Source organism: Hyperoodon ampullatus (assembly GCF_949752795.1).
Source record: "Hyperoodon ampullatus genome assembly, chromosome: 18".
Lineage (NCBI taxonomy): Eukaryota > Metazoa > Chordata > Mammalia > Artiodactyla > Ziphiidae > Hyperoodon > Hyperoodon ampullatus.
In genome coordinates this window covers 19,246,928-19,270,566 of record NC_136931.1, presented here as the reverse complement: position 1 = coordinate 19,270,566, position 23,639 = coordinate 19,246,928, and the positions used below count along the sequence as shown (strand labels likewise).

Below are 23,639 nucleotides of genomic sequence, written 5' to 3'. Positions count from 1 at the left end.
GGTGCGTGGGCTTCTCATTGTGGTGGTTTCTCTTGTTGTGGAGCGCGAGATATAGGCACGCAGGCTTCAGTAGTTGTGGCACACGGGCTCAGCAGTTGTGGCTTGCGAGCTCTAGAGCGCAGGCTCAGTAGTTGTGGCGCACAGGCTTAATTGCACCACCGCATGTGGGATCTTCCCGGATCAGGGCTCAAACCCATGTCCTCTGCATTGGCCAGCGGATTCTTAACCACTGTGTTACCAGGGAAGTCCCGCCTGGTAGGTTTACACACTGGCCTTCCCTTTGCTGAGTAGCTTGGCCAGAAGTGAAGTCAGATATTTGGGTATTTGTCCACAGCATTTCTACCCTCTCAGGGAAAACCTGCTAGGAAGGACTAAACCCAAATGATGTACCCTGAGGCCTCTCTAGGCTTGATTGTTCTCTTGATCCAACATGTATTTATGGAGACCTCCTGTGTATGCCAGGCCCTTTTCCATCCATTACCTCATCTGATCCTCATACCAACTATGGGTAGCAGGCTTTCTTATCCCCATTTTACAGATGTGGAAAGTAAGCCTCAGAGGTTAAATGATTTGCCAGCAGTCATAAAACCAGCAGAAGCTAGTGGGACTGGACTCATTTCTAATCTGATGCTCCAACACCATCTCTAAGCTGACAGAGCAGTGGAGGCAGAGAGGGAGGCAGCTGCCCACCTTCAGCCCATACTTGCCCAGCGTCCCCAGAGATTCCGAGTTGACAAAGCCTAAGTTAACAGTGGCCTGTGTACCTACCCTCTGAACCCTCCCGCCAAGAGAAGAGGCTGTGTTTCTAGGGACCTTAGTCCTGAATCAGAAGTGAGGGTAGAGGGGATAGGGACCCTAAATATAGGAACAGCCCTGAGCAGGAGAGGGGCCTCAGCATATCTACCAGAGCATTCATATTCTGCAGATTGAGAAATGACTCAAGGCCCAAGGACACTCCCCCAAGGGCTCATAGCCTTCCCATTTTTAAAAATTCTTATATCTTCTAGAAGCTCCTAAGCTTTCGGCCTGAGAGGTTTTCAAACCACTGACTACTTGGAGGTCCCTGTCTGCTCCCTCAACCCCACCCCAAAAAGAAAGTGAAACCCAGCAAGACTGAAGAACAGGTGAGGGTCTGATGATACGTCTCCCAGTAAACCTGGGGCCAGAATCCTGACAGCAGCCAAGTGAGCATCCCATGTTCTTCCTCTGTGCTGGGCACTGGAATCATGTCTTACAAGGAAGCATTTAATCCTCAAAACAACCCTGGAAGGTGTATACTGCCTCTGACACTAGTTTACATATGAAAAAACCAAGGCACAGAGAGACTGTTTACATTCTTTACTGGGCTACTTTGCTCCTCAGTGAAAGTTCATAAACCCATGACCTTCCTGCCTGAGGCCACTCCTGAGGCCCACATGCAGAGTCAGCAGTCACAGAACTAGCAGGATGGAATCTGGAAGCCCCTCCATGTCCACCCACCAGGTCTGCATGGGAGCTGCCCCCATGAATCTCAGTGTGGCCAGGCTACTGCTGCTGTACTCCCAGGCTCATGAAGAGGCCCACAGAACCCTGGAAGAAAGTGGAGTCCAGGCTCCATCAATTATCTGCAGTGTGACCTTTGGCAAGCTACCCAACCTCCCTGAGCCCATCCGAGAAGAAAAGGGGGTAACAATATACCCAACAGCTCAAAAAGGAAGGAGAAACAGATTCTCTATGAAAGCTGCTTCATAAACTGTGAGGTCTAGGTACAAGTTGGCTAGAGTTGCGCCACAGGGCGAGACAACTGCCACATTTCTGCCCAGGGGATGACCTACCTGGGCTTGCCTAGCTCTACTCACAATGGCACTCAGGAAGGACAAGGCCTTGAGGTGCTTCCAGGAGGATGAGGAAAGAGGCTACTCCACCCCCTATTGCACTGAACAGGGGCAACACTGCTCCCTGTAGCCCTGTAGGTCTCTGGGAGCCTCCACAAAGACATTGTGACGGCAAGATGTGAGATGGCCCACGGGAAGATCTGAGAAGGGCCAGGCAAAGATCCAGGATGCAAACAGGACATTCAAACCTGCTGCTAAGAAGTACCCTGAGCCAAAAACACATAGCTCAGGGGTCACTGAGGCTGAGGGTATAAAGAGCCTGTATAAACATTACTCTGGGGACTTCCCCGGGGGTTCAGTGGTTAAGAATCCGTGCTTCAGGGCTTCCCTGGTGGCACAGTGGTTAAGAGTCCGCCTGCCAATTCAGGAGACACGGGTTTGAGCCCTGTGTCTGGGAGGATCCCACGTGCCGCGGAGCAACTAAGCCCAGGCGCCCTAGAGCCCGTGCTCTGCAACGGGGGAGGCCACCACAATAAGAGGCCCATGCACCGCAGCGAAGAGTGGCCCTTGCTCGCCACAGCTAGAGAGGTCGCGCACACAGCAGTGAGGACCCAACACAGCCAAAAATAAATAAATAAATTTATTAAAACAAAAGAAAAAGAATCCGCGCCTCCACTGCAGGGGGTGCGGGTTCGATCGCTGGTGGGAAAGCCAAGATCCCACATGCTGTGCAATGCAGCCAAAAAAAATTACTCTGAAAGCTCATGGACCACTTGTGGGTGAGACGTCAGTCTCCAGTCTCCATTCACTCAGTGTTCATTTGTTCTCCCATCAAGTATTTGCTGAGACCTCCCAGGAGCTAGGCCCTATGACAGGCAATAGGGAGCCAGCTGGAAGCCTGGCCCTAAACGTGCTGCAAACCCCAGCAAGAGAGATGGTGTGCAACTAGTAATTACACAGACAACTGACCAATGACACATAGGGTGAGTGCTGTGACAGAGGACAATGGAGCAAATAAAAGGAGCGGGGCGGCCAGGGGCAGGAAACGTCACTCTGCTTCTCTAAAGGGAGAAATGTTCTGAGGTTAGAGAGCCATGATTGGCTCACTGATCCTGCGTGAGATTCTGAAGTGCATTATATTGATAAGCTGGCTTGTGAAAAGGAAACAAGGTCATTAGAAGATTCACCAAGTGGTCTATCACTTTCATTGACTTTCCATCAAATTTCGTGATCTAGAAAATGCAGAGGACAGGTCATATCCATTTTTTAGTGAGGTCTCAGTAGTATCCTTGTGGAAAAGACAGAAAAACACAAGATTCAATTAACATAATGAAGTGATTCTTAAATGGCTGGTGTCTACCTGGACAAGCTGTAGGCTGAAGGGCTCAAATCCAGCCTTGTCCTCTTCCAATATTTTTATCAATATCTTGATGAAAACACAAATAAACATGTTTATCAAAATTTAGGTTAATACAATGCTGAAGAGGATACCAAATATTAGAGATAGAAAAAGCAAGACCAAAGAAGATCGTGACAGGCTTGAAAAATAGAAAATATAGGCCTAAAGGAAGTTTTATTACAAGATGTGTGAGGACTTTCATGGGTCTATATAAACATGTACTAGGGGGGACTTCCCAGGTGGTGCAGTGGTTAAGAATCTGCCTGCCAATGCAGGGGACATGGGTTCGAGCCCTGGTCCGGGAAGATCCCACATGCAGAGCAACTAAGCCCGTGCACCACAACTACTGAGCCTACGTGCCTAGAGCCCATGCTCCGCAATAAGAGAAGCCACCACAACGAGAAGCCCGCGCACCACAATGAAGAGTAGCCCCCAGCTCACTGCAACTAGAGAAAGCCCGCTTGCAGCAACGAAGACCCAACGCAGCCAAAAATTAATTAATTAATTAATTAAAAAACCCAAACCAAAGCAAAAAAAAAACATATACTAGAGAGAGGAGTTTTTTTAATTTTTCTATTTTTTTTGGTCACGCCGCGCGGCATGTGGGATCTTAGTTCCCCAACCAGGTATCAAACCCGTTCCTCCTGCAGTGGAAAGTGCAGAGTCTTAACCACTGGACTGCCCGGGAAATCCTGGGAGATGAGTTTTTAAAAACAGTGTGAGGGGGCTTCTCTGGTGGCGCAATGGTTAAGAATCTGCCTGCCAAAAATGTAGGGGACAAGGGTTCAAGCCCTGGTCTGGGAAGATCCCACATGCCGTGGAGCAACTAAGCCCGTGCACCACAACTACTGAGCCTGAGCTCTAGAGACCACGAGCTACAACTACTGAGCCCACATCCCACAACTACTGAGCCCACACACCACAACTACTGAAGCCCACGTGCCTAGAGCCCATGCTCTGCAGCAAGAGCAGCCACTGCAATGAGAAGCCTGCGCACCGCAAGAAAGAGTAGCCCCCGCTCACTGCAACTAGAGAAAGCCCGCGCACAGCAACAAAGACCCAAACCAGCCTAAATAAATAAAATAAAAAGTGTGAGGGTCTGGGCTGACATTAAGGTGGCCATGAGCTCCTTAGGGACCTAGGGATCTGACTGACAAAGAGCTTAGGGCCCAGAGGAGGGAGGTGCAGGTGCAGAAGGGACAGCAGATATGCCCCAAATCTTATGTCCCACAGCAGGTGCCATGCTCTGAGCAAAGTGTGGACAAGCTGAAGAGATGTAAGGAGGGCAGGTATTCAGAGCAGACGGGCAGAACTGGGCCTGGTTTGCAGGGGCAAGTGAAACAGGGCTTGGGTAAGGACTGAGAGCCCATAACAGTGGCCCCTGGGACTCTGACAGCAGAAAAGTCAAGAGGCAGGAAATAGCTGGAGTCAGAGAACAGAGTGGGGAATGAGGAGTCATCTTGAGACCTTGGCCTTGCCCTCCAGCAGCTAGCTCCTCACAGGCTGGATACCAGCAACTGCAGCTAGGTGGCCATGGATTTCAGGGGATAGTTTTTCCGGATGTGCACCTGGGTCAGCTCTGCATCGTCTGCACTACGCTCTTGGCTGCCCATTCTAGGCTGTGGCATCTGACTGCCCTGTTGAGGAATGCTGGCTCCTGCTCGCTCAGCCCCAGCCGCAAGTAAACCCCATTTCCACCCAGGTCCCCTGGTTTTGCCCGGGCTCATCTCCTGGAGAAGCCACAGAGGGATGTGGGGAGTGGCAGCCACCTTTTGACTGCCCCGCAAACCAGGGGAAGTGAGCCTCCTACAAGTTGGGTTCAAAGTAAAATGCCCAACTCCCTTTCCTGGCAAGGCCTGTGGTCAACCTGGCTGGTAGGGTTCTGCCAGATTAGAGACCTCTGCAAACCCAGGCAGGCAGGCCCAGCAGTTAGGTACCACCTCAGGGCCACTTTGGCCATGGGTTCCAGTCACTCGAGGGCCAAATGCAGTCAGCCCTACTAGGGCAAGGTGTCAGAATAGCCGAAGTTCCTCTCTCTCTTAGTTTCTAATCCTAAATTCCTGTATGTGTACAGGACTACACTTCAAGGTATCCTCCAGAGTTCTCAAGACCTTCCAAGGACTGCTGCTTCTCCTGGGTTTCTGATCCTAGTTGACAGCACCACTAATCTAGCCACTTTACCATGTTCCCTTCTTTCCAGTGCACCCCATCTATCACTAAGCCCCGCTGCGGCACCCCTAGGCCTTTGCAGGCCTGTTCTCCGCTGCCTGCACCCATCACCACGGCCACGGCTCATGCCACCTGCCTCTTCCTCAGCCCTTACTCCGATCAGTCCCTCCTTCTCAGTTTAACCAAAGGGACTTTTTCAATATAACTCTGTCCAGGTTGCTGTCTATTAACAACAAACAGGCCAGAAGAGACCTGACCCCATCTGACTCCGGCCTGTTTACCTTCTCTACTAGAGCAGCCCTCACTGCTGCTCCATAGCAACCAGTGCCCTGCAGAAGGGCCAGAGAAAGTCTGGGCCCAGGCGACAGGCATGCAAATCACTACCACTGTCAAGTATGTACTAGGGCCCCTCAAACTTCTCACTGACCCTAAACCTCGCTCCAACGAGTGTCACAGAGGCCAGGAGCACCACCACGACATTGCTGCTCTCTCAGCACTGACCCAGGCTCGATAAATGCTGCTGAATGGATGGATTAACAAAGGGACCACTTCTATACCCTCCGTTCCCCTTGCAGGGCTCCGATGCTAGGAAATGACTGCAGTTGCCTTGAGCTCAGCAGAGGATCTACAACACTGCTTTGGCTTCAAAGCCTCTCACCAACCAAAGTGGCTCCACAGGGCAGACCCTCCAAGGTCCCCTATGTACCCACCAAGGCTGTGGCCATTCTTGGTGTAGAAGCAAGTGCCATTGATGAGGTTGACGCAGCAGCCAATCACGTCTCCTGTAGTGAATGTGGGACCATAGGGCTGGCCAGTCCCAGAGGAGCAGAAGGAATGCCCATCATCACCATGGTAACCATAGGAATGTTTATCCCAACCTGTGGGGGAAAAGAGAGCAAGAGCTGAGGTGAGGTACTTGAGAGAAAAACAAGACAGTCACAGAAGCCCACCCAGGTCTGAGCTCCTCTCCCCAGCCTTCTACCACCTCACCAGCACTCCTGGCTTCTCACAGAGCCAGCTGTGGGCAGGGTCTGGCTATGCGAAATGAGCAGTGAGTTCAGCAAGTCACTGCCCTGAGGAGTTGAGGCAGCCCTACTGAAAAAGGAGCCCAAGCTGTGGTTGATAGGAACCAAAACCATGAGTGCCCTGGAAGGGACTTACCAGAGGGCCATGAAACAAGGAGGTGGCTGGGCAAAGCCTCATGAAGGAGAAGAGGCTTGAACTGAACTCTGAGGTGTATCATGGTTGTTTTTCTTTTTTTAAATTTATTTATCTTATTTATTTATTTCTGGCTGCACTGGGTCTTCTTTGCTACGTGCGGGCTTTCTCTAGTTGCGGCAAGCGGGGGCTACTCTTCATTGAGGTGCACAGGCTTCTCATTTGCGGTGGCTTCTCTTGTTGAGGAGCAGTGGGTCCTTGGCGCACGGGCTTCAGTAGTTGTGGCACGTGGGTTCAGCCATTGTGGCTCGCGGGCTCTAGCGCGCAGGCTCAGTAGTGGTGGTGCAGGGGCTTAGCTGCTCTGTGGTATGTGGGATCTTCCTGGACCAGGGATCGAACCCGTGTCCCCTGCATTGGCAGGCGGATTCTTAACCACTGCACCACCAGGGAAGCCCCTGATGGCTTCTCTTTGTTGTGGAGCACGGGCTCTAGGTGTGCGGGCTTCAGTAGTTGTGGCACACGGGCTCAGTAGTTGTGGCACACGGGCTTAGTTGCTCCACAGCATGTGGGATCTTCCCAGACCAGGGCTCGAACCCGTGTCCCCTGCATTGGCAGGTGGATTCCTAATCACTGCGCCACCAGGGAAGTCCCATGGTTGTTGTTTTTTTAATGTTTTTTTTAACTTAAGTATAATTTACATGTAATAAGAGTCTTCCTTTTTAATTGATAGTTCAACAAGTTTTAACAAATGTTACCACCACCACGATCAAGATATAGAACATTTCCATCACTCCAAAAAGTTTTCCCTCATGCCTCTTTGCAGTCAATTCCACTCCAGGCACCCCCACGTCTCTGGCAGCACTGATCTGATTTGCTCCTATGGTTTTGCCTTTTACAGAATGTCATATAAATGGAATCACAGAATTTGGAGTTTCTTGTGTCTGGCATCTTTCACTTAGCATAATGCGTTTGAGATTCATGCACATTGTTAGGTGTACCAGTATTTTGTTTCTTTTATTGCAGAGTAGTTCTCCATTGTATGGACATACCACAGTTTGTCCATTCACTAGTTGATGACATATAGTTGTTTCTAATTTATCGCTATTATGAATAAAGCCAATAAATATTTGTAGATAGGTCTTTGTGCAGACATATGTTTTCATTTCTCTTAAGTAAATACTAAGAAGTGGTACTGCCACGTCACAAGATAAGTATATCTTTTACTTGATAACAAACTGCCGAACTGTTTTCCAAAGTAGCTGTACTGTTTTGCATTCCCACCAGCAATGTATGAGTTCACAATCTCACCAGCACTTGTTACTGTCAGTTGTTTTGGTTTTTTCTTCTTCTCTTAGACATTTTAGTAGGTATGTAGGGGCTTTAATTTGCATTTCCCCAGTGTCCAAGGACGTTGAGCATCTTTTCATATACTTATTTACCATCAGTTTATTAGAAAATTATTGAATTGTCTATTCAAATTTTTAACCCATTTTTTAAAAAAATTGGGTTGTATATCTTACTGAGCTATAAGGTTATAGATATATTTTGGACACAAAATGTGTTTTGCAAATATTTTCTCCCAGTCTGTGGCTTGTCTTTTTCATTTTCTTAACAGTATCTCTCAAAGGCCTGCTGGGATTTTTTTTTCCTTACCATTTTTTTTTTTTAAATTGGTGTAGAGTTGATTTCCTGCTGGGATTTTTTTTTTTTTTTTTTTTTTTGCAGTACGCAGACCTCTCACTGCTGTGGCCTCTCCCATTGCGGAGCACAGGCTCCGGACGTGCAGGCTCAGCGGCCATGGCTCACGGGCCCAGCCGTTCCACAGCATGTGGGATCTTCCCGGACTGGGGCTCGAACTCGTGTCCCCTGCATCGGCAGGCGGACTCTCAACCACTGCGCCACCAGGGAAGCCCTCCTGCTGGGATTTTGATTGGGATTTTGTTGAATCTACAGATCAATTTGGAGAGAATAGATAGCTTAATAATATTGATTATTCAAATCCATGAACATGGTATACCTCTCCATTTATTTAGGTCTTCTTTAATTTCTCTCAACAGATTTTTAACAAATTTATTTCTAAGTATTTCACTTTCGATGTTATTATATATATATTTTTTAATAATAACATTGAATTAAAAAAATTATTTTATTTATTTATTTTTGGCTGTGTTGGGTCTTCGTTGTTGCGTGCAGCTAGTTGTGGAGAGCGGGGCTACTCTTTGTTGCGGTGCACAGGCTTCTCATTGCAGTGGCTTCTCTTGCTGCAGAGCACGGGCTCTAGGAGTGCAGGCTTCAGCAGTTGCGGCATGTGGGTTCAGTAGTTGTGGCTCACGGGCTTAGTTACTCCGTGGCATGTGGGATCTTCCCAGACCAGGACTCGAACCCACGTCCCTTGCATTGGCAGATGGATTCTCAACCACTGCACCACCAGGGAAGCCCTTATTATATTATTTAAATTTTTATTTTCTAATTGTTTCTTGGTATTATATCAAAATATAATTGATTTTGGGGGTGGGAGGATGGGTTCAAGGTTTCTTTCTGGAGTGATAAAAATGTTCTAAAATTAGATTATGGGCCTTCCCTGGTAGCACAGTGGTTGAGAATCTGCCTGCCGATGCAGGGGGTGCAGGTTCGAGCCCTGGCCCAGGAGGATCCCATGTGCTGCAGAGCAACTAGGCCCGTGCGCCACAACTACTGAGACTGCACTCTAGAGCCCGTGAGCCACAACCACTGAGCCTGAGTGCCACCACTACTGAAGCCCGTGCACCTGGAGCCTGTGCTCTGCAACAAGAGAAGCCACTGCAGTGAGAAGCCCGCGCACCACAACGAGGAGTGGCCCCCACTTGCTGCAACTGGGGAAGGCCGCACACAGCAACGGAGAACAAAAGCAGCCTAAATAAATAAATAAATAAATAAAATTTATTTAAAAAAAAAAAAGAGTACAGAAAGTGGGGCATCCTTGAGGGTCAAAGAATAGGTTCTCTTTAAAAAAATAAAATAAAATAAAATTAGATTATGATAATGGTTGCACAACTCTGTAAACATGTTAAAAACCACTGAACTGTACACTTTAAAAGAGTAGATTTTATGGTATGTAAATTTTATCTCAATAAAGCTATTAAACACACATGTATTTGATTTTTTATATATTCATCTGGTATCCTGCATCCTTGTCAAACTCATCAATTAGTTCTGGTAGCTTTTATGAAGATTACAGTGCCCACTGGGAAAGGGTTCCTAAGCAAGAAGCCCCACTTCCCACATACAAAGAACATATGTGTAATTCAGAGAAAGCCAGGAGCACCAGACTTCAGGCCAGAGGCCTGAGTTCTCAGCATGGAGTCTCCGAAGATGGGCTATTCTGCTACAGTGCCCTGCAGCTGCTAGAAACCCAAACTTCTGCTCCAGTGGCCTGGGATGCCAGGGATGGTGGTGGGGCTCTCTCTATGCTGCTTGACCAGCACAGCCTTCCCTAAAGCCAAGTCCACTGCTTACCACCTCCTGAGGCCATGTGGCTGTGGGGGAAGACTGTCCAACAAAGCCACTGCCCATTCTAGCCGTCCCCAAAGAGTCCTTGTAGACAGACTGCTTGCTGTTCCTATGGTTCCTCTCAGAACTATGCCCACCGCTGCTGACAGATGCTCACTGGCTCCTCCCTTTGGCCAGTGCGTCAGGGTTTGCCAATGCTTGCCTCTTGAAGATTTCTGTAACATTCTTTGGTCCTCCCCTAGCATACTGCTCACATCCTTGATCAATTCCGGTTCCCGCTGAGCCTCTCCAATCACCAGTCACTGTTCCTGGGACTGTCCCTGTCTCACTCACCATTTCCTAACCCTTCCCCCGACCCCCACCATCAGGAGTCTGAGAGGTGACACAGGTGTGTGCATATACACGTATGTGTGTTTGTGTGTAGTGACTAGTTCCAGCCCACTTCTTTCTCACACAAGGATGATCCTGTGTGACAGATCTTTTATGCAGATTTTACTGTCTAGAAGGTAGAAGACACACACTGGAAGGTTTTCTTTTAGCTTTCTCCAACTGAAGCAGTAGGTACTTTTTTTTTTTTGAAGCAGTAGGTAACTCTTAAAAAACTAATACAAATGTGGCCATTTGATTTATTAAAGCTAGAGAAATCATCCGGAAGAACTGTTTCCAACTTGGTCAGTGACTCAAGGATGTCTGGGAGCTATTTTTGTCTCAGTGTAAGGGAGCTGCTCAATAATGATCACCAAAACAACAGATGCTTACATTTTCAAAGACCTAAAATAAAAATTAAAGTATTTTTGAATACTTTTCTTCAAAAATAAACTACATAATTATTTTGACAAACCTACCATAGAATTTTTGGATTTTTAACTCAAGCTACTCAAGCTATAAATATGGATTTTAAATTTTTAAAAACTAAAGAACTCAATAAAAAAACAGAATATTTATTTAGAGTCAATTCAGGATTCACCATCACCTCAGCTTGGCTGAAAAATAGATACATTTTCCTGTTTTGTTTTGTTTTTCTTCAATTTCCAAATGATTTGTCAATTATATAGATTTGCCCAGAGGAAGAAAATTCATAGTCCCTGTGACACACTGAATAAGGCCTCCGAAAGATGTCCAAGGTCCTAATCTCTAGAACCTGTGAAATATGCTAACTTGCATGGTAATAAAGATTTTGCAGAAGTGATTAAGTCAAGGCTCTTGAAATGGGGAGATTATCCTGGATTATCTGGGGGCAGGGAGGGTAGGATAATGCAATTACAGGGGTACTTGTAAGAGAGAGGCAGAAGAGTCAAGTCAGAAAAGGTGATGTGACAGTGGAAGCAGAGAAAGAATGAAAGATGCTATTACACTGCTGGCTTTGAAGATGGGACGATGGGGGCCATAAATCAAGGAATGTAGGTGGACTCTAGAGCCTAAAAAGGGCAAGGAAATGGATTCTCCCCAAGAGCCTCCAGAAAGACTACTACCCTGCTGACACCTTGAGTTTAGGACTTCTGTCCTCCAGAACTGTAAAATGATTATTTTAAGTCACTACTATTGTTACAGCAGCAATAGGAAACTAATACAGTCCACTATGGCTATAGAAGAAGTTTCTGAGCATCTGGAATGATCAGTGCAGAGACGCAACACCTCAGCTACTTGTCTCTTGCTCGTCAAAGTGCTATGAAGTTAAACGCTTTTCAAAGAAAACCACAGAGCTGTAATGTATCTTCAATTGAAGCTATCATTTCATAGCCAATATTTTTTCCAAACACAATTAAGAGCCTGTGTGTGTGTATAAGGTGTGTATGTATGTGTTCGAAAGGTAGCTTGGGTTAAAGACAGAATGTTATTATACAGCTCATTTAGTAACAGTGGCTGCAGCAGCAGCAGCAGCTTGGTTTGAGACCTCTGTGTTGGACTTCCCTGGTGGCACAGTGGTTAAGAATCCGCCTGCCAATGCAGTGGACATGGGTTTGAGCCCTGGCCCGGGAAGATCCCACATGCCGTGGAGCAGCTGAGCCTGTGCTCTTCCACAATGAGAAGCCCGCCCACAGCAACGAAGACCCAGTGCAGACAAAAATAAGTAAATAAAATGAATTTAAAAAAAAAAAGACCTCTGTGCTACTTTCCCATCCTCTGGAAAGAACATGCATCATCCAACTGTCATCAATTAGTTAATAAAGGCCTACTCCATGGAGCTGACAAAGTGAGGGTGGTGGGTGGTGTGAAAGGAGCAGAGAAGACATTAATATATAAGTAAATCAATAAGAAAACACCTGGTAGAGGAAATGTGCTCTGAAGAAAACAAAGCCAGATGATAGGCTGGAAGTGGGACTGGGGATGAGGACTGACCAAGATGGAGTAGTCAAGTTAGTCCTTGCTGAGGGCTGACCCCTGAGCAGAGGTCTGCTTGATGAGAGAATCAGAAGGAAGAACTTTTGGGGTAAAGGGAATGAGCTCAGCACGTCTGAGAAACAGAGCCAGTGGGGCTGGAGCTGAGTGAGACTTAGGAAAGACTGGGAGCAGAGGTGACAGGGTTTGCTGGACGTGGGCGCTGATAGTATGAGGGGAAGTAAGGATGACTCCCAGGTTTTCGTCCAGGCAAATGGGTGGATGGTGGTACCACTTACTAAGAGACAGGGAAGATGGGCAGAAGGAAGAGATCTTTAGGACACGTTAAGTTTGAGAGGTCTTATTAGACATCTAAGCAGTTGGGTGGCAATACGAGGCAGGTGAGATGACTGTGGCTCATCCCAGATGTGGCAGGGCTGCCATGGGAACACCCACTAAACAAACAGTGGTGTGGACAGAAAGCTTAAAATGAAGTCACTGGAGGATTTTCCTAAGTGTTGTCCTCATACAATGGCTTTCTGTTTTTCCTATGAGAGAAAAATTCAGGCTAGTCAAGGACTAGAAAGGGCAGAACAAACACAAGAGAAAGGCACCAGAAGCCCAAAATAGATGAGGACATGTTAAAGGGCACAAAGTTACTCTAAATGGATTCAGTTACCCCGCCCTCAATGAACCTTCTCCCCAGGGCTTGAGAAGCTGTATAGCAGACAGAAGCTAGTACTACCACGGCCATTCTTGAGGAATCGAGCAGACAGAAGAAAAACTACAAGGCCAAGGCCTAACTGCTGTTGCACATTCTGCAGTGAGTCTGTTTTTTGTTGTCAGTCTCAGGCTAAGGAGGGGGGTTTGGCCTCTGTTAGAAAGAAACACTGTAGTCCTGTGTGCCAGGGTAGCCAGTGTGGCCTGAAGGGCCCCTGCAGTCTGGTCCTGGACATAGCACTGTCCCTCCAAGATGGTAGGCCCTGGGCAGTCACTCACCTCCTCAGACCTTGGTTCCCTTCTCTACAAAATGAAAGGGGAGCAATTAGACATCATTGTCAAAGGACCCTAGGTGTCTACTTGTAAGAAACACTCCAAGACTCCAAACCAATCAGTAAGTATGGTAATCCCCATCTGAGGGCTGAGGAAGCTGAGGCACTGAAAGGCTCCACAAAGGCCTGTGGTCCTGCAGATTACTCTCTCAGAAGTTTGGGTCTCTATCTTTTTTTTTTTTTTTTTTTTGGCCAGGCCACGCGGCTTGTGGGAATTTAGTTTCCCGACCACGAATCAAATCCGCATCCCCTGCAGTGGAAGCACAGAGTCTTAACCACTGGACCGCCAGGGAAGTCGCTGGGTCTCCTATCTTCTGAGGAACATTCAAGTAAGCTCCAAGCAGGTACCCATGAGGGTGAAGACAAAACCTCCTCCTTCCTGGGGTGGCCCCAACCAATTGTAGGGAAGAGGAAGATGCTTTAAAGGTAGAACAGCATGAGCTCCTGAAGACTGGGCTCCATCAGAACAAACTTCAGGTAACCCCTACAAGGTTTCTGGACCCTAGGCTTGGTCACCTGACCAATACTACTCCCTGTAGGTAACTGGCTGGGTTCCATCAACTTTTGAGAAGGGACTGGGCACAAGCCCCCCAGGGCTGCAAGAACAAACAGCAGGAAAGGGGAACAAGGAGTGCCAGGATTTGTCTGCCACTGGGGGATAGCACTCCTTTTCTTAAGGAGTAGCTCCTTCCCTGTGCCAACCCTGTGGCTTCGGTGGGGAATGCTAATCCTAGTTAGCCTCCTCCCTGACCCAAGCTGGACCAGTAAGAGATCTTCCCGGAATTTTTGTACAAGGGAGCTGGAAGGAGAGCGGGTCTCAAAGCTCTGTGCTGCCATTGTTCCAACTTCATGTAGAAAGCCAGTCTGACAGACTAAAGCTAACAAGCAGAAAGCAGAGACAAAAGACAGGGACAAAGACAGAAAGAAAAGTCCCAGACAGCATTTGAGTCCCTAAGACTTCCTTCCTCTGCTTGCCCTGAGGTCTGGCTGACCAAGTTGGTTAGAGACGGGATTCTCTACCCTGAAGCAACCAAAGTTCTCTGACTAAAGGGGCCACATCCAAGCATCTTTTTCTTTACCTTGCATAACACGTGGCCCACAGTAGGTGCTCAAGAAATGTATGTTGAAATGAAAAGGGAAATGGGTCAAGGGCTGGCAGGAAGCCTGAAGTACAAGACACTGGGGTCAGACCATGCTGACACACCACCCATGGGCAATCCTGGGCTTGACTGTGAGTTTTGTTATTGTGATTTTTCTTTTCAAGCAAAGCAAAGCAGTTAGAGCAATCTGCCTGCATCATGCCCCCTTTTATACAGACTAATAGCGAAGCCACTTCCGGGCCTTTGAAAGAGGCTGCAGACCTGGCTCTATCCCTGGGAAAGTCATTTAACTTCTCTGGTCTCAGTTTCCTCATCTATGAAACAGGGCAGGTGATGCAAATATCCCTGCAAGCTCTAGAAGAATCCATGGTTCTTAGTCCTCCTTCTCATTAAGAGAGTCTAGCAACTATGGTCTTTCCCATACCTCTGCCTGGGTAAGTCTCCCCTCCAGCCCTACCACCCTCAGCTTCAGGACAGGACCTCCTCCAACCCCCTATTCCTGCCCTGGAGTCAAAGTCAACAACTTCCTAAGCGTGAGCCCTGGCAGGATAAGCAGTCACCCATCCCTGGATGGGCCTGGTGTGAAGCTGGGGTGATGTGCCCAGGAATTAGAGTTATCACCCTCACCACAGGGCCAGAGCCAGCTGTCTCAGAGGACAGTGGGATGTGAGGGCCAGAAGAAAACGAGGGGGCTCAGCTGCCCTGCACAGCTATCAGGCCCTGTAGGGAGACAGGTCCAGGTGGCTCTGGGTCAAAGGATGGCTGGTGCTGCACGATAGGGACAACACTGTGACAGAGAGTGCCACCCAACTAACCATTCTTCCCTCTCCAAAGAGAATAAGCCCTGTCACTCCCAGAGAGAATGGATGGATAGCCAGCCTGGTGCCCACATAGAAAAGCCTATCCCTGCCACGTCAAACACCTATCAGATGCCAGTGGCGCAAGGAGAAGCCACGCCAAGAGGCTTCAGGCCAGGAGGCAGGAGGCCCCAAGTGCCCCATTCAGATGGTCTGGCACCACCCACTTCCCCCTCCATCATCACTCAGAGGGAAACTCCCAATCACAGAAGTATGGGGGTGGCTGAGGAAATGGCTCACCATCTTGGCACTCGCAGATGCCATCCCTGGTTACAGTGTCCTCAAGGTGGGAGACTCCCTATAGGGGTGCCAGGGACTCCAGCATGATTGCTCCAAGAGCTGCCCCATGCCACTCCCACCTGGCAGGACACGTCAAGGGCCTCAGTCCCAGGGGAACTAGGAATGAAGAGGACTCCTACTTCTGAGTAGAAAGATTTCCACATCATCAGCACATTAGCACAGAAACCTGGAAGGGGGCTGGTGCTGTGCCTGTCCACTAGGTTCTAGTCCTGGCCTGCAAATGACCAGCACACAGGGTCCAGCTCAGGCCTCACAAACTAGCCTAAGCACTGGTCCCCATGCCACTAATCAGCCATCTCTCCCCAAGAAATGGATCCTGATCATCACTGGACTTTGGGATCAGAAAGACTTGGGTTTGAATCCCAATTCTGTCACTTCTTAGCCCTCTGAGTTCCCTTGGCTGAACTCTTTCAGGGTTGGTGGGAAGATTAAACGAGAATGGACATGGAACACCAGCCTACAGGAGGCACTCCCTGGCAAGTTTCCCTGCCCTCTCTGTCTCTAACACCAGCTCCATGGTCAAGCCGGGCACTTCAGACTTCCTGCTCCTTTCTTTCCTGAGGGAGCGAGCGGGGTGGAGCTGGCTTTCCTAACTAACAGCCCGCCAATGGCAGCCCTAGGCCTGTTCCATTCTTACTTGTCCCCAGTTTCCTGGGGAGGTCACCTGGCCCTCGGAGCAGTCAGCAGAGTTCAAAAGCCATGTCATTCATGGGGCTGGCTATGGAGGAAAGGCGCTGGGCTGGCTTAGCCAGGGTGCTTCCTAAACCTGGGGTCGCTGTGGAGAGAGCACATATGTCATAGGAGACCTCATGGCAGGGCTGCTTCTCAAGGATGGTCACTCACTCAGAGTCACCACTCCCTGGAAATCCATCAGACAAATGTTTTCCCCATAACCTCAAATGTCTTAAAACATCTGATAGGACCCACCGCCTGGAGCAGCTCGACAATGGATAATGGGAAAGCAAAAGAGATTCTCTCACTCAGCAAACTCCGTGTGGTGGCATCAGGAAGTCCCGTCATAGTACTCACAAGACTGTTACCCCAAGTTCTAGGAACCTTGGGACCAAGGAACTGGACCAACACAAGCCTAAGGTGATGCTTCTGGCAGCTCCAGGCCAAAGGGGCCAGGGGTGCCCTGGAGGGTCTTCTCTTTATGGTAGTTCAACATGAAAGCCAAGGCAAAGAGGGCAGGAGAAAAAGGCTATCTCTGCAGATAGCTGTGACACCAGGTAGAGCCTGCCCTCATAGGGGCACCCAGGCCCTACACTGAGATAGATGTCAGCCTGAAGCCATGGGCAGGGTGAGGGACTGTACAGCCAGCACCTGCATATAAAGGGGCCTTCTACAGGTCATATTCCTCCCCAACCCTGACAGAAATAGATACCTGATTGCCAGGAGAGGCCCAGGGACATGCAGGGTGGGTCTTGCTGGGTCTGGCTAAGACATGGCTCAAGTGGCATCTGGCACATTTGGCAGGGCTACCTGCCAACACCTCAGGCTCCCAGAGAACAGGCTGGGTCTGTCATCCATGCTCAATCAGGCTAAGGGAAGAGGTGAACTGTCCCACTAAACTGAGGTACAACCTCAGCTCCCAGGCCTTGGTATCTCTCCTCTGGGATTGGGTTTGGCTTGTCCTTATTTCCACTAAGGTCCTTTCGAACTTCTGGGGAAAGTTAGTGGACAGATGACCCCTGGTAATGTAGGAGCCTGTGACTTTCTGCACATACTGCCAGATCCTGAGAAATGGGCATGCATAAAACCCTTCCCAAAAGAAGGCCCAGCGTGGTAGTCCAGTATTTCCAGGACCCCTAGATACAGACTCCCTCAAGGAGGCAACAAGAGGTTGAGCAGTAACTGGTCCCCACTCAGCTCCACCCTCATGTGGCCCCAGCCTCCAGCCACACCAGACGACACTTGATAATCTCTGTTTTCAGAGACTGACAAACTCAGGTTTCAGAACTGGCTCTTCTGCTGTCGATGAAACCTCTTATCTCAAAGGACTTAACTTGCCCTGAAAAACATAGTCTTAAATCCAAAAATTTTACCTCTGTGCTACAGAGAGGTAGGAGCTGGTATCTGGAAGAAGAAAACAGGATACTGTAGACAAGAAATCCCCAGGCCCAGGGATAATAACTTATTTGTTATCTTAGCTGCCTCATTTCAAAAGGCTGCCAAGGAGCCCTGATACACTGTGGTAATACAGCTCTCCCTGCGGGTGAGGTAAGAAAGGCCCATGGAAAAGGACCACGGGCTTAACTGGCCACAGGGCCAAGGGCACTGCTGGCCCAGAGAGGAGCAGCAGGAAAACAGAGGGCCTCTTACATGAAACAAGCTCCACAGTAGGGACTGGGGAGGGTCCTGTGGCACAAACCATTAACCCCCATGTGAACCACCAGGAGTTTTGACCAGCTACCTGGCCCTTGGGCCCAACTACCAAACCACCCTCTGCCTGGACTGCCCAGTAGAACCTGCTGCCAGAGCTACAAGGCCTCTGGGTTTCTACCCCTCCACTCCCACCTGGTCATTTCCCAAGGACATTTCAGAGAAAGAACAGAATGAGAAAGGCAACAAGGGGTTGGGCAGCACCAAGTGCATAAACCCCAACCTATCTTCCCACAGCCCTGGTCCTGGGCAGCTGTTCCACTGGCTTCAGGGAATCTCCTGGCTGCCCCCCTTTTCCAGGGAGGGCTGCCTCAAGGTACCTTATAGGCGTGAACTCAGGACCATCACGAGTCAGCTTCCTGCCTTCACCAGCCTCAGGGCAGTACTCACTTGGGAGGCTTGTACAGCGCCTACAACCAAGCCAGGGTTGCTGAGGCCTATTCCCAGGCACACTGCCGGGATTAGGAGGTAAGCCAGACGCCCAGTGGAGCCCTGATCATTCAACCCACTCAGCTGGAGAGAAGCACGACTTCCCTCACGGAGGGACTGAGCAGCCCCACGGCAGACCCCTGTGAAGCAACGTAGATCCTAGGGTGAAAGATGCTCCAAAGAGAGGTGGTGGTCAATGATGAATATGAAGGGGGCTCATCAGCTGTGGGGAACAAGGGTCTCAGCCCACATGGAGTGGGACAGAAGCCGTCCACATTTGGTGGGTACAGACAAACGGCACTTCCAGACTACTGGAAACCCACTTACGTGTCAGTAATCTCTAAGACATCTGCTGCACAAAGCCACCTACTATTGCTATTTGCTCTGAGCAGACACCTTATTCTGCATATCCTTAGGAGGACAGAGAGGAAGGATATCCAACGCTCAGTTATTTATTGCCACACCGACAGGAGCTAGCCTCTGCCCTCATGAACCTGGCATGGACCCTAAGTGTTCTGCCCTGATCTCTGCTATCTGCTGTTCCTTTCCCATGGCACACGCAGATATGAAATATCAGCTGTTTGCAGAATGTGTCCCACCCAGTAGAAGCAGGCCCCAGCCACAGGGATTAGGACACAAACACTCCCATGGGGGTGCTCCTAATAGCCCACTCTGTTAGTAAGGTAACAGTCTTAATAAGGTCAGCTCCAGGGAGAGGAAAAGATGCTCACTTGATCATGACCCGTCACGTGGAACGAGAGCAGACAGTCGCCCTCTGCCACCCCTCCTTGCCCTGCCACTACACCCTCCCCTCTCACCCCCACTGAGGTCCAGCTGCCAGGTGCCATTTGCTTCAGAAGATACGCGTCCCATCCCCAATCCCCAGCTGTGGTTCTTCCAGCTGCTTCTTTTCCAACAATTCAAGGAAAGGATGCCTCAGTGGGCCTGGGTTCTCCTTTGAGGGGTTGTAGTAATTAAGGTAATAGATGCTACCCCAAGAGAACAGCTGCCTCCTCCAAGGAAGTGGCAAGGAGGAAACTATCAGCTGTCCAGCTCTGATGCGGATGAGGCCGCCTATCAACACAGCCTGAGTCTCCCTGGCTCTGTCTGACGTACAAGACACAGAAGGAAGATCTGTTCTATCCTTGCCCCCTTCAAAGCACCTGAGCTTGGGAGAAGCCCAAATCCCCCTATATCCACACCCCGACTTTCTTCCTGCTTCTCCAATCCAGGGATCCCAGCCCATGCGGTTTGCTGCCAGCTCAACAACCGAAGGGTGGGGCTGCAGGTACACTCACCTGCCTGCAGATCATCCTTCCTGGCTGCAAAGCCATTTAGCCAAGGGTTCTGACATTCTTATTTTGGGCCACACCTGTTCCTTGGTCCATACTTAAGGAGGCCAAAAACACTTTATAAAAAGTAAACATCAAAACTTCCACATCTTCCAACAGAAACCTCTGACCATGCAAGCTACGACATGCCCATATGTTCCCAGGAAAAACTGAGCACATGGCCTCATAGGAGAAGCACTCCCTGTTACCACCTGCTCCCAGAGCCAAGTGAGACCCCCGGCGTGGCTACCCTCTACTCCTGACAGCCCTAAAGGCAAAGATGAGCTTGCTGAGCCAGTACAGGAAAACCTATAAGAAAACACTCGAAACATCAACATCCTGACTTTGGTTGCTATTCCATCTTCGTCCTCCATAATTCACCTCCAGCTAATGTACTAAACATGTCTACTCAAATACAGAAAACACAGCACTGGAGAGAAAATGTAGTTTAGATTACACCTAACTCCACTCTGATACACAAACACCCATAAAAGAACTTTAAATGTATAGGTACTTTCTTCCTCAGGTAGGGAAAAAAAACAAAAACAAACAAAAAACCTTTCTGGGGACTTCTCTGGTGGCACAGTGATTAAGAATTCGCCTGCCAATGCAGGGGACACGGGTTCAATTCCTGGTCCAGGAAGATCCCACATGCCGTGGAGCAACTAAGCCCACATGCCACAACTACTGAGCCCACAGGCCACAATTACTGAAGCCCGTGTGCCTAGAGCCCGTGCTCTGTAATAAGAGAAGCCACCACAATGAGAAGCCCGTGCACAGCAACGAAAAATAGCCCCCACTCGTCACAACTACAGAAAGCCCCCACACAGCAATGAAGACCCAACGCAGCCAAAAATAAATATATACATACATACATAAATTTATTTTAAAAAAAACTTCTCAATAACAATATAAGCTAAAATTTGTGTACCTCTCTTTTGTATCAGGCACTATTCTAAGCACTTTAAGCACTCAATCCCCATACCCATCCCATATATGAGTTAGGTACTAGTATCACATCCATTTTACACATGGGGAAACTGAGACCCAGAGCAGTTAAGTAACTTGCTCTAGGTAACACAGCTGCCAGGATGCAAATGCAGTGTGGCTCCAGAGTCCATGTTCTTGGCCACTGAGCTACACTGTTTGAGAAGCCAACCACAGACCTAGGTGTCGTTCCTCACACGAGCAAAAGTGAGCCAGTAGTTGGTTCAACAACACTGAGCCCCGACATACAGAAAAGGGGAGACAGTGACTCCTCCTACAGAATGAAGGTAGTGGCAGAGCCCCCATGCACAATCAGTGCCACAATAGGGCAATGCAGGGAGGCTGAGCTCCAGATGAAGGCTTCTAGCCCAAGGCAGGTTGCAGGCCAGGGGGAGCTGACTCAGCACTGGTTCCAAAACACACTTGGCTTACTGAAGCTATTTCACTGAGGCAGAGCACAGGGAAATGCAGGAATGGCCTGGTCCCATAGCACAAGGGCATCTGTGCTCACTCTGGGAGAGCTGCTATAAAAAGATGTGGTCCAGCCCCAAGGAGTTCACAACCCAGCAAGGATACAGTTGCGTAAATGTGGAAGAATCACATGCGGCAGGGTGGCAAGTGTCATCAGAGACATGATCAGGGCTGAAGGGGTCAGGCAAGACTGCACGAGGGGTCACAAACAAGAAGGACACCTCCAGGGCAAGAAGGACATCTGCCAGAGAGCAGAGCAGGAAATGTCTGCAGGATGTTTGGGGTCCCACACAGACAAACTGGTGTGCAGCGTGTGTGGAGGGCAGAGGTGGCAGAAAAGGCTGAGCAGGGCCCACAGCACCTGTGTCCCGTGGGCAGAGGGGTCAGAGGTCCAAAGCAGGCAAGGGGCAGAGTGTACAAAGGGAATGGAGAGCAGAGGCCCGAGGTAAAGAGATTAATCAGGAGGCCATGGAAATAGCCCAATGGAGAAGCTGTAGAGGCTGGAGGTCCAATGGAGTAGGGATAGAGAAGGGGGACAAATTAAAGAGATGCTTGGGAAGTAGCAGAACCATGGGATGAGAGAAAGGGAGGACATGACAATTACTCTGAGGTCTCCCACTTATGGGCCAAGGTGGACAGTGACTGTCAACAGAGACAGGGAACACATGAGGATCTGGTTTTTGCAGGAAGGTAACCTCATTTTGGGGCAAGTGGGTTCACTGTCTACTGGACCTTAAGCAAAACACTGGGGTTTCTGGAGGCATGATCTGCTCAAAGACAGAGTGGAGACAGAGGAGTAAGTTCTGCGCTCTTGACTGGAGGGCTCTTCGGCTGCCCCTTAACTTCACTTTCAGGGCCTGGCAAAGCACAATCAACCATTCATAGGCAACAGAGAGTCTGCTGGGTTCCTCAAGGAAGGTGAGAACTGCCTCCACTACCTCCATACCCACTTCACCCAGCTACTTTAAGTTCTAATCAAGCCACAACTACTGAGCCCACATGCTGCAACTACTGAAGCCCGCGCGCCTAGAGCCCGTGCTCCGCAACAAGAGAAGCCACTGCGATGAGAAGCCTGCGCACCACAACGAAGAGGAGCCCCCACTTGTTGCAACTAGAGAAAGCTTGCATGCCACAACTAAAGATCCCGCATGCCACAACAAAGATCCCACACATGGCAACGAAGATCTCGCGCGCAGCAACTAAGGCCTGGCTCAGCCCAATAAATAAATAAATAAATAAATAAATATTTTTTAAAAAAATTAACTCAAAATGGATCAAAAACCTAAACAGAAGAGTAAAATGGGAATTCCCTGGCAGTCCAGTAGTTAGGACTCCCCAATTCCACTGCACGGGGAACAGGTTCGATTCCTGATCGGGGAACTAAGATCCTACATGCCATGTGGTGTGGCCAAAAAAAAAAAAAAAAAAAAAAAGTGAAATTATGAACGTCTTAGAAGAAAACATATTTAATATTCTCGACCTTGGATTTGGCAAAGGATTCTTAGATATGATACCAAAAGCATGAGCAACAAAAGAAAGAAAGAAAGAAATTGGACTTCATCAAAATTAAAAACTTTTGTGCTTCAAAAGATATCAAGAAAAGACAACCTGGGACTTCCCTGGCAGTCCAGTGGTTAAGAATCTGTGCTTCCACTGCAGGGGGCACGGGTTCGATCCCTGGTCGGGGAACTAAGATCCCACATGCCTCAGTGTGGCCGAAAAAAAAAAAAAAGAATAAAAGAAAAGACAACCTAATACACACACACACACACACACACACACACACACACACACACACACACACAAATGGAACACTACTCAGCCATAAAAAACGAAATAATGCCATTTGCAGCAACATGGATGGACCTAGAGATTATCATACTAAGTGAAGTCAGAAAAAGACAAATACCATATGATACCATGTATATGTGAAATCTAAAATATGATACAAATGAATTTATTTACAAAACAGAAACAGAGTCACAGACATAAAGAACAAACTTATGGTTACCAAAGGGAAAATGGGGGGTAAGGGGAGGGATAAATTAGGACTTTGGGATTAGTAGATACAAACTACTATATATAAAATAGATAAACAACAAGGTCCTACTGCATAGCACAGGGAACTATATTCAATAGCCTAAAATAAACCATAATAGAAAAGATATGAAAAAAGAAAGTCAACCTAAAGAATAGGGGATGGTGGTGTGATGAATTGGGCGATTGGGACTGACATGTATACACTGATGTGTATTAAATTGATGACTAATAAGAACCTGCTGTATAAAAAAATTTTTTTAATTTAAAAATTAAAAAAAAAAGAATAGGGGAAAAGATTTGCAAATCATATAACTGACAAGAAACTTGTATCCTGAACATATA

The 23,639-nt window shown here is 48.4% G+C and overlaps 1 protein-coding gene across 4 annotated transcripts in view; it reads right to left on the bottom strand.

Annotated features, from left to right (window-relative positions):
• Positions 1-23,639, bottom strand: part of RANBP10 (RAN binding protein 10) — a gene marked incomplete at both ends in the record, with an annotated part of 63,155 nt that overhangs the window by 9,614 nt on the left and 29,902 nt on the right. For 3 of the 4 annotated variants that reach the window (XM_079723969.1, XM_079723971.1, XM_079723970.1), the window contains one exon: positions 6,093-6,260. The exons of the other annotated variant lie outside the window; for it this stretch is intronic. In XM_079723969.1, coding sequence (XP_079580095.1) covers positions 6,093-6,260 — 168 coding nt within the window. The remainder of the gene's footprint in view (positions 1-6,092; positions 6,261-23,639) is intronic. 4 annotated transcript variants of the gene reach the window in all.